This window comes from Salvia hispanica, chromosome 3 (genome assembly GCF_029641045.1).
Source record: "Salvia hispanica isolate PSC_SH4W2 chromosome 3, Shi_PSC_v1, whole genome shotgun sequence".
NCBI lineage: Eukaryota > Viridiplantae > Streptophyta > Magnoliopsida > Lamiales > Lamiaceae > Salvia > Salvia hispanica.
Window position 1 is genome coordinate 34,366,649 of NC_142694.1, and position 15,857 is coordinate 34,382,505.

Sequence of the window (15,857 nt, forward strand, 5' to 3'; positions counted from 1 at the left end):
GTTCGAACAACGACATCAACGTTCTGCAATCGTCGCCTATCTTCAATGATGAGTGCCGGGGAGAGGGTGCAGAGATCAGTTTTGTAGCAAATGGCACGCAGTATCGCAGGGGATACTATTTGGCAGATGAAATATACCCTCGTTGGCCCGTATTCGTCAAGACACTTCGACAACCGGCTAGAGCGAAGAGACAATATTTTGCGCGAAAACAAGAGGCCGCTAGGAAAGATGTTGAGCGAGCTTTTGGTGTGCTCCAAGCGCGATGGGCCATTCTACGCTGCCCGGCACGAGTTTGGCACGAAGATGATGTCGCGAATATTATGGTAGCATGTATCATATTGCACAATATGATAATAGAAGATGAAGGATTTGCTGCAGAACGTTGGGCGCCGGAAGATGGTGCAAGTACAAGTCACGGCGTTGCCTCCGCGCCGATACAGATGGGTGTACCACGTACTAATGAATATCTGATCCAACGTTTCGCTGATATACGCAGGAGCACAACACATGACCAACTCCAGGTCGATTTGATTGAAGAGGTCTGGGCACGTAGGGGAGGCGGCGTAGCGTGAAGAACATGTGTGATTTTCCGTAGATCAAATTTTCGTTGTAATTTTCCCCTCACTTTAATCCGACGAAAATTTAGTTTTCAATTTTAATTTTATTGCACTAGCCGTTTTTCTCTAATTATTTTTAGTCCGATAATTTTAATTGTAATTGAATTAAAATATACAACAAATAAAATAAAGTGAAATGTGGCTAAAAAAAGTGTTCACTATTGCTGCGGACACTTTTTTTTGTGGTCGTGAACAAATAAAAAGTGGCTATGGAAAAAAAAAAAATTGTCCACCAAAAAGTGTCCACCTATAATGGATGCTCTAATAATTTGTCTTTCTACAAATGACTACTTCCTCTATGTCAATATTTGAAAATATTTTGACATATCCTTGTGGTGGGTAAAAAAAAGTGACACAGGTACAAAGTACTAATTTGAAATACGCCTTAAAAATTGAACAAAGCTTCACTTAATTAACTTCTATATTTGAAATACATTACATTAAAATTGAACAATGTTTCAAAAAGTACTAAGGTATATTTATAATGTGATAATATAATTATTTGTTGCACAACTCTCAACCCCAATTTAAAATCGATATGTAATTACACATGTGTGCAATAGGCACTACACGCTTGTTGAGGCTGGCTTGTGTGCATAATAATGACTGCGCAAAAGTGTTGTTCTAGTGCCTTAAACACATAGTAGTGTGTTCAAGGCTTGCAATATCGTATAAATGCGCTATAAATAGACTAGTTCGATACAATATACTTTATCAAGGTTGTTCTTACCAAAAGTTTTGGTCTGTGCGATTATCATGTCATCACCTTACTAATTTATTTATGTATATTGATTTTCAATATGATCAATATTCAATACCAAAGTCATGCATACAAAAATTCAATGTATCGTGTTTTACAATATATCGAATTCAGTATGACATACCAAAACACCACTATGCCAAAAATTTATTTCATAGTATAATACAAAATTCAGATATATACATTATCATCGGTGTATATCTGTATCAAGTTACCAAAATATCGAACAAAATGCGATATACTAAATTTTCAGTGTACAATATTGTTATGACACCAAAATTATGTGTTATCATTTCATATCAAAATTTGCAAGATATCAAAAGTCCGACTTATTGATATATTTTGAGTATGATAATCTGTATTTTTCGATATATTTTTCCCATTCGTTTGCAATAAATTCCAAATATGTTTCTCTCCCCTTCCCAAAAGAGTTGTGCTATTTTCACTTCAAGTCCTATAAAAGTCTTTAATTCACCAAACCACCCCAAAATCAATCTCCCAAACTCCACTGTCAAAAAGTGCAGACGATTGCATCGCTCGATTTCAACTCTTCGTTGACCGCCACTTCTTCCCTAATCTCGTTAGGGTTTTAATGAGGGATTAGCGATTTAATTGGGGAAAAGGAAGTGATTCAGCCTCGCGTCAATGGAGGTGCCGCCCCCCGCCCCCGCCGCCGCGCGGAATGGCGGATTCGCGATGCCGCCAGCTCCCTCCCGCAAGGAGTGGCGCGTTGTGTCGGAGCAATCCGCTCGAAACTCCGCGAATGAGGTGGAAATCATCTCGCATTGTGATTATATTTTTTTAATTGAACGTTTTTTCGCGTTCTGCATTTTATTCCTAGGTAAATATTGAATTGGACAAGGTTATTCATAAATACCTGCTTGCGTCGGCATTTATCGATTTGAGATTCGTGCATCGTAATTGTTGCTAGCTTGCCGACGGTTTTGATTTGGTACTGTGCAGGAGTTGGAGCGTTCGAAGCTAGTTCAGTCTGATGAGAGATTGATATACGAGGTACTGACTTTGTTTCAAATGAAGATTTTTGGTGTGATGCAAATAGATGTGATGTGATTTGGTATGTGTGTTATGTTAAGGTACAGCATGGGAGGGAGCCGGTGGATGTGGATTTTTGCTCTGTAACTATTGATGGGGATTCGGACAACGATATTTTGCAGCAGAGACTTCATGAGGTGGTTAAGCAGAGGGAGGAGTTGCAGCATATGGAGATTGAGCTTCGGGCGCAGAACATTGCGAGATCCGAGATTTCGAGAATTCACAATACATTTGATGCTCAAATCAAAGAGCACAGAAATGCTAATGTTGAACTGCAGGTTTTGGACTTTCTTTGTTGTGGTGTAACCTTTTATGATGATCTTCTATGCTAATTCAGAAATGCATCAATCTTTTAGGAGCAACTGCATGAAAAGGAACAGAAAATCCGTGAGCTGGAGATGAAGATGGAAGATAAGGATAGAGAGTTGCATGCTATTAGGTTGGACAATGAAGCGGTTAGTTTTCCAATGTGTCATGTTTTCCTTCTCTTGCAAAGTTGCAATGGAGTTTCACCACTCATATTTATTGTAGGTTTTGTTGAATTAAACATTTTTCATTTCTTTCGGCAGGCTTGGGCCAAAGAAGATCTTTTGAGGGAACAAAGCAAAGAGATTCAGAGCTACAGGTACTTTCTTGCATACTATTTTTGGATTTGGTTTCAAATCTGGAATATTGAACGATCTGAAGTTGGTTAAGTTAGTAGCTCATGTTGTGCTATTGCTTGAAGATGCTTCCTGCTGTTTCCTGCTTCCATGTCTCTATTTCTGAACTACTAAATAAGAACATTTTTATGATAGTTTTTTACTTTTTGCAAGGAGTTTGGAATTCATGATATTCTTGCTTCATTTGTAGGAGGGAAAGGGACAGCTCTGAAGCTGAAAGATTGCAGCACATTAATCAAATCCGGGAACTTCAAGAACATATTCAAGAGAAAGATTGCCTGGTCATGGAGTTGCAAGAACAGGTTTGTTCACTTTTGGTTCTTAAACCAGTTATGCTGGTTAATTAACTTTCTTTGTCATTATATTTCATGAATCATGATAATTGCTTATAGGTATTATAATCATCAAATCGAAGAGACATAAACGACAATCTGTTTATGCCTTATAAGAACATCATTTGGTTTAGTCAGTGTAACACACTGCTCTTGAGAGATATTATCACAGATGTAAATGGGTTACTGTCTAAAAAATATATTTATGCATAAAAAAATTGGACCTGTAATGGTTAAAACTGGTTGGCTGTATACTAATGGTTTGTGTCTCTAATCAGAATAGGACTGCCCAAGAAACCCTTATCTTTAAAGAGGAGCAGTTACGAGAAGCACAAGCCTGGATGACTCATGCACAGGAATTGGATGCTTTACATTCAACCACTTACCACAGTTTACAAGCTGAGCTGCGAGAACGTACAGAACATTATAATCAACTCTGGCTAGCTTGTCAAAGACAGGTGACTAAGCCACAAATGAGTGATCCAGATACTTTTTCTTTTCATTAGAAACTAACATTTCTCCTTATCTCAGTTGGGTGAGATGGAAAGGCTTCATTTGCATATACAACAGCTCCAGCTTGAATTGGTTGATGTTAGAGAGAAGACTGGAAGCAACATGGATGGTTCTAATATCTCCCATAAAAATGTGATTGATGCTTCTACACTTGAAAATGGCAACGGTGGCCAGCAAGATGTGCATAGTAATGGTTCACATACTACAAATGTTGGCAGCCTACAAAATGGAAAATTTGAAGTTTCTGGTGGAAACACGTCAACACAGGTCTTTTTCCTAATAATTTGTTTTGTACTCTGGTCTGCCTGTGTACATTCATCTTAGAGGTTATTGTTTGTTAACTCTAAGCGCTAGGGCTAGGACCATTGCCATTGGCAGCCTCATATCATATTTCCTTGTCTAAAGTGTCTTTCATCCTTGTGCTCTTTTCCTGATGTGATCCTTTCTCCTTAGCTTACATTCAAAATTGGTGTCAATTGGTTTTTACTGTTTTGGTATTGAGAACTGATTTTGTGCTTTTAAGTTTGTGGACATGCCTTGAACGACACATTACCATATTGGATTATAGCTCCACTATGTGGAGGACCCCCCTTGTGTGAACTTTTTACCACAGTCTAATGTTTGTTGTGGTTCTCATTACCTTGATTTTTCTTCATCAGGGTGACAATGTTCAAGTTGTTGCCTTTGGTCCTACACCCCTTCTTGGCATGGCACCCTATGCTCAACCAGGACAAGTGACTGCTTTGCATCCATTTGTAATGCATCAACAAGGTGTTCCTCACCCTTCACATGTTATGCAATCTCATTTTCACTCGGTATCCACATTGCCCTCTGTTCAAAATTGGCAGCAGGTAAGTGTAATACTATTCTGTTGCCTTGGTTTCAAGAATTGCACCAGCTAGTTCATTGAAGTATTCTTTGTTTCAAAATGTTCAAGGGTCAACCAGATGGCCAACATGTTCCTACCCCTAATCAATATAATCAAGAAACCGAACAAAATGTGGTGAAAATTCAATCTAATATTGACTACGAAGCCTCTGGGAATGATCAGATTCTTCACGTGAATACCTTGGATTCAAATATCAGCCGAGGATTAGCTGCTGATTCAATCCCATCAGCAAATGGAGATGGAAAGGTATATGGTTCATTAGGATACTTCAGCAACTTGTTTTTTCTACTGATAGTCAAGTCCTTTGATTTATCACATTGAATAAACCTTTTACAGATTCTCGACTCCATCGAAAAAGGTTATGTTAATACACAATCTCCAGAGAGCTTGCAGCAAGTGTCTTCCCATTTTCGAAGCGCGCTTAGTTTGGATCATCTAGAACATGGCAACGACACTAAGGTTTGGATAAAGCTTTGAGTAATATTTAGCATTCACCCACCTTTTGTTTTCTTTGCTAATGGTCATAATGGAATTGAGAGATCGTCTTATTTTAATGCAACCACAGGAGGAACAAGTTAACCATGTTCATGATCATGTAACGGGAAACAGGAACCCAATGGAAAATCCTGATCATGCTGGCCTGGCATCATCAGAAAGAATTGCTAATGTTCAGAATTTCAGTGAGAAAACCACTAATAATGGCTCGAGTACTGATATGGCTGATGCATCTGTATCTGCTGGGCAGAAGAGTATCACAGGAAACACTGCAGAAAGTTCATCTGTATCTGCTGGGCAGAAGAGTATCACAGGAAACACTGCAGAAAGTTTTCTACTGGATGAAAGAGTATTATTGGCATCTATAGCTCGCACAATAGGCTCTGGTGGCAGAATTAGGATTAGTTCAACGGTTAGTAAATTCATAGATGCATTGAATGTTTGACTTTTAATAATATAAACTCATACATTGTCATGGCCTCCTGGAACAGCTTCCAAATAGACTTGGGAAAATGCTCGCCCCACTTCACTGGCATGATTACAAAAGGAAGTACGGAAAGCTTGATGATTTTGTAGCTGGTCATCCTGAAGTATACCTCTTTCTTCTTGTTGGTTTTTGTAATTTGACTTCTTCTAATGGTATTTTCTAATGTTTTCTCTCTTTGGATTATCTCAGCTGTTTTTTATTGAGGGCGACTACATTCAGCTTCGTGAAGGGGCACAGGAAACCATAGCAGCCTCAGCGGCAGTTGCCAGAGCTGCTGCAGCCGCTGCTGCAGCTCCATCATCATACTCGTCATCGTTGCCTTCTGTAGCAGTCACTCCCATGGCTCAGTCCCACCGACTGAAGAAGGCCTCACCTCCTGACTCGTCTCACGCAAATGTTGACAAGACCAGCTTTAATGAGTTTGGTGCTCCTAGACCTTTGAATGTGAATGACCATGCTTCTCAGTTCTCAGCTGCGCAGAGCCAGAACGTAAACGGTGGTTCACTTCGTGGCCCTGTAGGAACATCAAATGTCAAAATTTTGAGCAAAGCCAAAGATCAAGTGGAGCCGAATGGTAATGAGACTGAACTTGGCCGTTCTACGCTGCGGCCAGTTGGCAAGGGTGGATCTCATGGGAGGTCTGGAATGAGTTCAGCTGGGAAACAACAAAGGTATTCTATGTTTTTCTGAACTTTTTGTAATTTACTTGCTTCTGAATATAATCTTGTGGAATATTTCAGGGCAATTGGGGCTGTGTCAAATGTGAGAAGATAGTAAACATTCTTCTTTGGAAAAGGTGAGCTTCTTTTTTGACACTCAACACTAATGTATAGGATGTAAGTGTAAAAGAGCTAAAAATGGACTTGAAACATACTCCCTTCATCTATCATTACATGTCACTTTGGGACGTCCATCTTTACATGCTCCATTTAACTTTTACTATATTTGGTAGTATGGTCTTACATACCACTAATTCATTTTACTTTTATAATTAAAAAGCAAATACTCCCTCGGTAATACTATAGTTGAGTCGTATCCCAAAAAACACATTCTATCTGGCACTCTTTACCATCATCTATTTTCTTCTTTCTTCATTTATTTACTTTTTTTCTCTTTACAACTTAATTGACTAAACATCACTTTCTAAAATCTTGTGCCTGAAAAAAGGCCTCAACTACGGTGGGACGAGGGAGGGGTCCACATTTCTAACTTTTTTCATCCACATTCGTCACATTTTTTAAAACCCGTGACACACACCAAAATGTAGGACGTGTATCTGATGTTTGTCTAAACTCTTAGCCTTGAAAAGCCTTGTGGTTACAAGTTTCCATATTGAGTTACTTTATTTACTTTGCAGGGTATGCTAAGTATGGAATTGGAGAAGATGAGTGGCCAAAGGCTTTGATAGCACAAGTTAAATTGTCCAGTTATATTTTTACCCTGTGCAAATCGATTCTATGATACTTGTTATTTAAAATATCTATTCTCTTTAATTTGGAGAACTCAAATTTTTTGCTTCTTCAAGTGTTGAGAGTGCATTGATGGAGATGTGGTCATTTTGGTTTTTAGGTTAATGGAAAGGCAATGCTATAGTTTTGCAGATTACTAGTATTTAATCAATTTTCGGAGGTAGTCAATAAAATTGAATACAAAGAAGTGACATTACTATTTATTATGGAAATGAATAAAAAATAAATTAATGATTAAATGTGATTGTGGGGAGGTAATACCTGTTTCCTTTCGGGTGGTAGGTATAAAAGTGATTGTGGGGAGGCAATACCTGTTTCATTTGGATTTCACCATATAACTATAGATACAGCAAATATATTTTCATTTTTCTACTAATATTTATATTTATATTTTTGTTATATTAAACGAATACACGTACGGTATAAAAGTATACAACGACATGTTGATTCAAATTTAAAATGAAAAATAAATATAATACACAATTTTAAATCATTAGTCATTGTCGAATCGTGCCTATACATACTCAACAAAATAGGGTCGAAGTTGATTCCGTGTTTTCTTATCGCATAATCTAGTGTCTCTCCGTTCGTGTTGAGGTCATTTAGCGTCGGATGCCCATGCTACTAGTGCTTCCCCATTTAACACCTCACTATGACACTTCCCCAAAAAACATAGCCACTCAACTTTCCTCCATAGATGGGAGTATTAGTATTTCACACGAGATTAAAAGTCAAAATTAGCCCTAAACATATGGTTATTTTACAATTTTTGTGCTAAACATTATCTTTTGGATTTTTTGGTGCTGCACATATGAAAATTTGATCATTTTGGTCCTCCGTCAATATTTCCATATGTGCAGGACTAAAAAATCCAAAAGATAATGTTTATGACAAAAAACGTACAATGACCATATGTTCAGGATCAATTTTGGTCTTTACTCTTCACACAGATATAAATTTTTATTGAAAAAATATATTTTATATTTATGATAGCATATTACAAAGTTGAGATGGCCGAGTTGGTCTAAGGCGCCAGATTAAGGTTCTGGTCCGAAAGGGCGTGGGTTTAAATCCCACTCTCAACACTAATTTTAACTTTCTTTTATTGTTTTAGTTTTGTTTTTTGTCTTTGCAAACTTGTTCATCTAATTTATCTATTTTCGTCTCTAGGAGTAGTATTTTGTTTTCTGTCTTTTATTGTTTTAGTTTTTTTATTTTTTTCTGTCTTTTATTGTTTTAGTTTTGTTTTTTGTCTTTGCAAACTTGTTCATCTAATTTATTTATTTTCTGTCTCTAGGAGTAGTATTTTGTTTTCTGTCTTTTATTGTTTTAGTTTTGTTTTTTTGTCTTTGCAGACTAGTTCATCTAATTTATTTATTCTCTCTTAATTCAATAGTGTACTATTTTGTTTTCTCTGTCTTTGCAAACTTGATTATTTTGATTGTAGTTGTCTTTGTATTCTCAACATTTATTTTTATTTTGTTTATTTCAATTTTGTGTTTTTTTTGGTCTTAGCAAACTTCTTCATTTTAATTTTACTTTTCTTTGTATTCTCAACAATTTTTTTTCGTTTGATGCTTCACATATTCTTAATCATTTTGACTCTAAAAAAAAACTAATCTTTTTCTTTATTTCTCCGAAACACATTATTACTACAAACTTCCATGATAACGGAAAAAACTCAACTCTGTTCATTCAATTCCTGGGCAATGGGAAATAAAAGCGGAGGAAACACAAAACCAATATGATTTTGACATTCCTCGAAGTTCACGTGTAGTTGTCGTCCGAGGCAAATGAATGACGAAAGCATCGAGCACGAGTACTTCAAAAATGGGATCAACTGAAGCAAACATATTACTAAAACATAGTGCAACAAGATCAATTCAAGGCTGCTCATGATATGATTGGTTTTCTGCAATGTGAAAGGAGTTTCCCTTCAAGGTCAAAATCACCCTCAAAAATGGCCGTACTCTCTACTAGCTTAACGGTCGACCATAATTATCCAATACAGGTGAGACGACCAGCGTATGCGTGGACGGAAAAAAAGGGATTAACACATAGATACCACAGAGTATCTGGATCTACCATGTAACTATGTATACATAGGGGATAATAGATGACATCTGTCGGATCAGTGCATGGATTGACGGGGTGCCCGGGGCCGGACAGGAGTTTTTGATGGGCTTACCCTGGAAGTGTTAAAATTCTGTAAGTTAATCGACCATGAAAAAAGATAGGGTTATAGTAATGGGTGCAGGGATGTTAGAGAATGCCCAACCTTATAGGCAATGATCCCAACACAGCTCCACTGCAGTTCAACGCTGCAATCGCACTTTCAGGCTGCAACGGGTAAAATAGTCCAATTTAAGTTCTGATTCTACGGTAATGCACCTCATCCCTCCAAGACACACAAACATAATCAAAAGAATTGGAGAAATCAAGTCCTCAGTTGATTTCAGTAACAGTAATAGATAATACAGAGGTGAAAATTTAACGTTTCGACCTTCAAAGTTGTAAAAGATCAGTATGACCACAAAGACCTCAAGCCCAATAAAATGTTGAACTTTCTATGGAGGATAATCACACACGACATTGAAGAACACAGAGAAACCTTACAAAAGTCATATCTCGGGCATCCTGAAATCTCCATCAAGTTAAATATAAGACGAGAGAAATCAAGTCACTTGGGGAAAGATCGTTGCGCCTTTTAATTAATTAATCTGATGGTAGCTTTTAGATATCAATGAAGCATATGCAAAGGCAAACTCAAAACCCACTGCAAACTCGAGAAAATACAGAGTAAATCTCATATGATATTGACACTATGGCGAGAAGGCATGGAAGGACATGGTATGTGATGGTTTAGCTTTGAGAAGATCTATGAAGATGAGAAAACATTTGGGATGAGATATATTACGTAGCATAAGTAGTTGGAGGGAAGTTTATGAGTGTTCAAATTTAAGATGCCGAAATTATGAAAATAATCTACACGTATGGATAGAAGTATATTCTTCATCATCAGCAATCACACATTCTTAGAATGGCAATTTGCTCTCTCGCTTAATGTTTTTTTCTTGAATGACTCTAGTTATAGCACAGATATGATACAGGCAGAACAAGAACTTATAGATGGTGTGTTTTTTTTCCAAAAGATGCGGTAATTTACACCCTCAACAATTTTCAGTATAGAAACTACTATTAGAGAGTGTATGTATCTCCAATATAGTAGCATTAACAAAAACAATAAGTCAACACTGCCTATCTCATAAGAACATGTTTTCTGCAGTGGTGAAACAGAAACAATGCGCATTATATTTATGGCCAAATACCTCAAAATTTATGACTCCACACTTAAACCACTCTACGATAGAATGATATAAGTAACAAAACTTTGGAAAAATGTGTTCCTCTATCTAAACCAGGTTATCCTAAAGCAGGTCGAGGCTTTCACTAGGGAACAAAGCAGCTTAGTAGACCCACATAGAGAATGGCAACAGATTATTTCCACGGTGATGCTTATACAGCAAGTCAGCAACAGAAATATTTTAGTAGAAGCAACGTTAAAATATTTTACTACTACAGGAGGAAAGAAGAAAAGGAGAAACCACTATCGCAAGCCTCATATTTTTGTAGAATAATGTAAAAAGAACTCTCAACATCAACCAAATCTATGATGTACAAACTCCATATCAATATTCTCTACCATAAACATCAATTTAAAAAAGATGTGGCCTACATTCAGGAGGCCATTTAGTACAAGTGCCTATCAGAAAAAATTGGCAGCTTGTCAAATCTCAATTAGTTTCAATCGGGACTAATTCAAAGAACATTCTAGAAGTCAAGATGAAGATTGGCTGTCCATATAGTACAACTGCAGTAGATGGCGAGATAAAAATAAAAGTCCGAATCCAAATAAAGTTACCATCTGGATAAGTACATCTTTGTCCTTGATCCAGCTAACGTTTTATATGGGATCACATTTATTAGAGTATTGTCAAACATATTAGAAAATAAAACTACTGTTCCACCGAGCGGGGTTTAGTAAAAAAGTTAACTATCTCAGTTACATATATTGGTCGGGAGAAACAGGGTGTAAGGATTTCATTCAAGAATATGTACCTTCTCTGCGCCAGAAAGATTTTTCTAATACAAGAAAGCTACTTTTAGCCCAGGTGTGAATATCACGGGCAATGTATACTTTAAAGGCATAGACGAATTTGCATAAACAAAAAAATTTACAGAGGGGGAATTATTAGCTGAGATTATCACTTAGAAAGAAGTCAAATAAGATAAGCAAGAAATTGTGTCTCTCACCATTACAAACTCCACAAAAGATATACGAGTGGAATGATGATAGTCACCAAGCAACCTCAACCGACGCACCTGAATCAAGAGGTGCAAATGGCAATATGCAAGCGTTTAATTCTTCAGAAAAGCATGAAATTAGTCAAAATTGTACTCTCAGAAACCTACATACCTCGCCGCAAATGGACTCAAAGAAGAGTTTGACATCTGCTTGAGTGACCTGCAACATGTAAACAAATAAATAATGCTTGTATTGAAAACGGGAATCTAACAGCCCGTGAAACGATTCTGTGAGCAAAACTACCTTCTTGTCAATATTTGTACAATAAATTGTCCTTGCACACATCTCCCTTTCATCCTCAGACTACACCTCAGTAACAACAAAGGAAATTAGTCTACATTCTTTGAACAAATGGAGCTAGAACACATGTTGGAAGGAGCTAAATGGTTGCAAGGTTTCTCACCCTAGGCAAGAATGTCGGATTCACAGGAGCAATCGCAGTTTTGGATGGCAGTACTCTCACAGGGTAGAAGCCAAGCATAGTTCCTGCCAAACTCAAGGCATTCCTTGCCCCATCTGTATTTACATGAGAGACAATATAATGTTATACAGCCCTGGGGTTATTTCAAGTACACAATGAAATGAAGACTGTCCACATACCTTCATCAGTGAACTCAACAAAGGCAAATCGAAGTACAGAATTAGGGTCACCACAAACACGACAATCCACAACCTTCATTACGTAAATTGCGGAAGCAACCATTAAAACCATTTAGTGGTGGCGAAAACATAACTAATGAAGCTGAATTTTGAGAAATACACACCTGACCGCAGCCAATAAAAAGTGCTGCAAGTTGCTCTTCCGTAACCTACAGTCATCATAACAATGGCCAAACTTAAGTGTTTACTTGCCTGAATAAAGTAATGTTAGCAACCAAATCGATAGATTCTCTTTACCTGATGATCAATATCAGAAACATACACTGTCCTCTTAATCACGTCATCTCTTTGAGCCATGCTTGTTCTGCTAGTGAGCCTCCGTTTTCCATTGGCATAGCCATTTTTCTTCTGCATATTAAAACCAATTGGTAAAGAGACAATACCAAATAAGAATGTTAAAGAAAAGTATAAAGTTTAGCGTGACAAATATGTCTCACTATCCAAAAGAAACATCTGTTTCAATCCCAAAATAAACAAATTAAAGAGAACATATTACCCAATCATGAAAACAAAACAACCTAAAAACGTTAAGAACAACCCTATTTATAGAAGCAAGCCAGCAGAAATTTAGAAAAAAAGGTACATGTAATATAGCTTTTAGATAAGGAAAGGAATTATCAGATAAAAAATAATAATAACCCTTCTAAACGAATTTTTGGTTGGAACACCTAAATTAATGAGCTGCTGAATCATAAAACAATTTATCATGACGAGAGAACTCTAACAAATATCTCACTACCTAAAAGAAACAACAATTTCAGCCCCAAAATATACAAATTAAAGAGAACATAAACATGTTACCCAATCATGGAAACAAAGCAACCTAAAAATGTTAAGAACTCCCTATTACAAAAAGTAAACCAACAAAAATTAGAAGAAAAAAATGGATGTAAATGTAATACAGCTTGAAAAATGCAATAAATTATCAGATAAAAAACACTAACCCTTCTAAACGAATTTTCAGTTGAAACACCCGAATTAAGGAAGTGCTGCATCAAAAAACCATTAGCATCAAACCCAAGCATCCCAGCCGCCGCCACTTGAGACGGCGAAAGCATCTGCTGGCCGCCGCCGGCGAGTGACGTCAGCGACGGCGGCACGAATTCCTCAGCCATGGGGTTCAATTTTGACAGCATTTCCTCTAAATCTCTCATCTCCCTCTTAAACCCCTCCCCTCCGTCATCACCATCCTCCAATTTCTCCTCTCGCGCCGCTCCATTTCCGAGCTGGCGGTGGCCGTTGGACATCATCATCTTCTGCTGAATCAGGTGGAAGCTCTGATCGGCCGGCGCCGTTGACTTCTGGCCGTTTGTTGACTGCTGGTGGTGGCGATTATGATGATGAGGATGATGATTATCCGCAACGTCGCTCATCGCGCTACCTCTGTCGCTTTCCACCACCGCCATGAACGATCGAGCAAATTTTTCGAATTTTTTATTTTTCGACTTTATTTTTCTTCTATTTTTCACTGCTGCAAAACATCACAAAAACGAAAACCGATAATCAATTTCTTCAGTTCAACGGATCGAAACTGAGAAAAACCTCCAATTTGTGTGACTTTTTCCCCAAAATAAACGGATATTTTTTACCTGATAGCTCAAATGGTGTCCATTTGAGCACGAAATTCGGAAGATCAACAGAAACAGATGAAAAAGAGGAACGCAAAATCAGAGCACAGCTTTACCTTTTTTCCAGATTAGTTTATTCCATTTGCTAGAGATTTATTCTTATACTGACTGCATTTATTTATAAATAAATATAGTAGTGTACATTTTTTTTCTGTAGAGATGGAGAAAGGGGAACAATATTTACGTACGCATTTATTAATATATTTATTAATTTTTTATCTGTTTTTGTGATTTTTCTGAATTAAATGCGTCACTATACTTTGTTCACAACGCCCCAAAATATACGATGAGGAACTGCTGAGAACAGTGGTGGGGACCACCTACTTGCTTTAATAACCATAGTTTGGAGCCCATTTTTCACTTTTACTTTTCTTTTGTCTTCTTCTTACATAATGAGTAAATTTAATTAAAATATCCAATTTGATTTGTCCACCATCAACATGAATTTTATTTCAACTCTTATTTTGAGCGGCAAACATACATCACATCATATTAACTTATTTATTTTACTATAATATAAAATAAAAAATTTGAAAATAACATTTACTTGATGTAATTTTTTACCCTCGTTCTAAGAAAATGATAGTACTAAATTTTTAAAGTGAATAAAAATTAAAATAGAGAGAATAATTGATAGAAGACTTGTCTAAATCATGATGTCCATATTTTGGTTATTGATGTTTTTTCTGAATCATACGAGAATGAAAATAACCGTCGAGATTTCTTAGGATCGCTGGCAATTGACTTTCTTTGGCTCGGGGTGCAATATCATTGTTTCATACTCCTTCCGCCCTCGAAGAATATGTACTTTGGGTTCAGCACATATTTTAATGCCAAATTGTTAAAGTATGAGCGATGCAGGGAGAAGAAAATAAAATATTATTAGTGGCGAAAGGATCTCACCTCATTATAAAGAAAATAGTTTCTAAAATAGAAAAATTGTATATTTTTGTCGGACGGAATAAAAAAGGAGTATATATTCTTGTGGGACGAGTGATATACTATTCTGGAATGTCTTCTGTTCAATAATTTGACTTAATTTGTCCATGAACTTGAATATGAACTTACACCGATTCGTGCAAAATGTGTAATTTTCAAACCCATTATGGAAGAGTGCAATATTTATTTAAACTAAAATTGCCATGAAATAGTGGAGCATGTTAGTTACATGTAATTACTTGAGGTCATATAGTTGTTAGAGTCAGTGGGGAATAATTGCAATTAGTTATTGTCATTATGTGTATGTTAATTGTGTTATACACATGTCTATGCTATATAGATTTCATTTCAGATGCTCGATGATTAGAGTATTGTAATGAATGATATTGTGGAGTTTTTTTTTTTTTTAGGATAAAACGGTATTCTTTAAACTAGATATCTTTTATTTCAATTATTTTTTATATTTTATTTATCAAATTGATTTACTTATGAGTATTGTAATGAATGATATTGTGGAGTTTTTTTTTTTTAGGATAAAACGGTATTCTTTAAACTAGATATCTTTTATTTCAATTATTTTTTATATTTTATTTATCAAATTGATTTACTATAAGTATCGGCGGATCCAGGTGGGGTCGGGCGGGGTCGGCCGACCCCACCACAGGCCCCGGAGTGCCGCCGGGAAGCTCCTTTCATCAGCCTCCGACCCTACGGCATTTGCTTCTCCGACCCCACCTCACCCAGTGTGAGATGATGAGACTGAACAGAAAGAAAGGAAGAAAATGAGGGAGGATGTCGTAAAACGGAAGCCGATAATCGAGAAAGAAGAGGAAGTAAGAGCATCCACAGTGCCGGCTAGCCGATTCGTGGCGCTGGCCGATCGGCTAGCCGAACCATTGCAATCGGCCAGCAGCGAATTGGCTAAAAAATCGGCGTGGGCTAGCCGATTCAGGGGCGCTGGCCGATGCGCTGGCCGCCATTGTGGCG

General features: G+C 37.0%; 2 protein-coding genes and 1 non-coding gene across 7 annotated transcripts; 2 read left to right on the forward strand and 1 right to left on the reverse strand.

Moving 5' to 3' along the window:
- The first annotated feature begins 1,838 nt into the window (after positions 1 to 1,838).
- LOC125214551 (uncharacterized) lies at positions 1,839 to 7,325 on the forward strand. 2 transcript variants are annotated; one of them, XM_048115625.2, is made up of 16 exons: positions 1,839 to 2,145; positions 2,341 to 2,391; positions 2,472 to 2,708; positions 2,787 to 2,885; positions 3,000 to 3,055; positions 3,283 to 3,394; positions 3,703 to 3,882; positions 3,956 to 4,204; positions 4,597 to 4,788; positions 4,875 to 5,072; positions 5,163 to 5,285; positions 5,392 to 5,733; positions 5,813 to 5,911; positions 5,998 to 6,479; positions 6,549 to 6,604; positions 7,166 to 7,325. In XM_048115625.2, exons 1-15 carry the CDS (start codon positions 2,023 to 2,025, stop codon positions 6,580 to 6,582), a joined length of 2,577 nt encoding a protein of 858 aa, XP_047971582.1. In that variant the 5' UTR covers positions 1,839 to 2,022; the 3' UTR covers positions 6,583 to 6,604; positions 7,166 to 7,325. The 2 variants fall into 2 exon arrangements, with proteins under 2 accessions (XP_047971582.1, XP_047971583.1); XM_048115626.2 differs by having other exon boundaries at positions 1,840 to 2,145; positions 2,478 to 2,708.
- A 956-nt stretch (positions 7,326 to 8,281) lies between these two features.
- Positions 8,282 to 8,362, forward strand: TRNAL-AAG (transfer RNA leucine (anticodon AAG)). Its single transcript has one exon. It is a non-coding gene; the product is annotated as a tRNA-Leu (tRNA).
- Positions 8,363 to 9,108: 746 nt separating this feature from the next.
- Positions 9,109 to 14,122, reverse strand: LOC125214264 (polyadenylate-binding protein-interacting protein 12-like). 4 transcript variants are annotated; one of them, XM_048115204.2, is made up of 11 exons: positions 13,988 to 14,122; positions 13,248 to 13,774; positions 12,541 to 12,651; positions 12,408 to 12,452; positions 12,244 to 12,316; positions 12,047 to 12,159; positions 11,887 to 11,946; positions 11,755 to 11,802; positions 11,592 to 11,660; positions 9,556 to 9,617; positions 9,109 to 9,466 (listed from the first exon to the last, which is right to left on the reverse strand). In XM_048115204.2, the coding sequence occupies exons 2-11, from the start codon at positions 13,707 to 13,709 to the stop codon at positions 9,409 to 9,411; spliced, it is 1,101 nt and encodes a 366-aa protein (XP_047971161.1). In that variant the 5' UTR covers positions 13,710 to 13,774; positions 13,988 to 14,122; the 3' UTR covers positions 9,109 to 9,408. The 4 variants fall into 4 exon arrangements, with proteins under 4 accessions (XP_047971161.1, XP_088924780.1, XP_047971160.1 ...); XM_089068654.1 differs by having other exon boundaries at positions 13,248 to 13,771; positions 13,988 to 14,061; XM_048115203.2 differs by having other exon boundaries at positions 13,893 to 14,034.
- Between the last annotated feature and the right edge of the window lie 1,735 nt (positions 14,123 to 15,857).

What these genes read in the sequence shown, in the direction of transcription:
- LOC125214551 (XM_048115625.2), top strand. Translation starts at nt 2,023, where the DNA reads ATGGAGGTGCCGCCCCCCGCCCCCGCCGCCGCGCGGAATGGCGGATTC. An exon ending in TCATGGAGTTGCAAGAACAG is followed by an intron (nt 3,395 to 3,702) that starts GTTTGTTCACTT and finishes GTCTCTAATCAG; the next exon opens with AATAGGACTGCCCAAGAAAC. An exon ending in GTGGAAACACGTCAACACAG is followed by an intron (nt 4,205 to 4,596) that starts GTCTTTTTCCTA and finishes TTTCTTCATCAG; the next exon opens with GGTGACAATGTTCAAGTTGT.
- LOC125214264 (XM_048115204.2), bottom strand. Translation starts at nt 13,709, where the DNA reads ATGGCGGTGGTGGAAAGCGACAGAGGTAGCGCGATGAGCGACGTTGCG. An exon ending in TTTCTGATATTGATCATCAG is followed by an intron (nt 12,453 to 12,540) that starts GTAAAGAGAATC and finishes TGATGACTGTAG; the next exon opens with GTTACGGAAGAGCAACTTGC. An exon ending in TTGAGTCCATTTGCGGCGAG is followed by an intron (nt 11,661 to 11,754) that starts GTATGTAGGTTT and finishes CTCTTGATTCAG; the next exon opens with GTGCGTCGGTTGAGGTTGCT.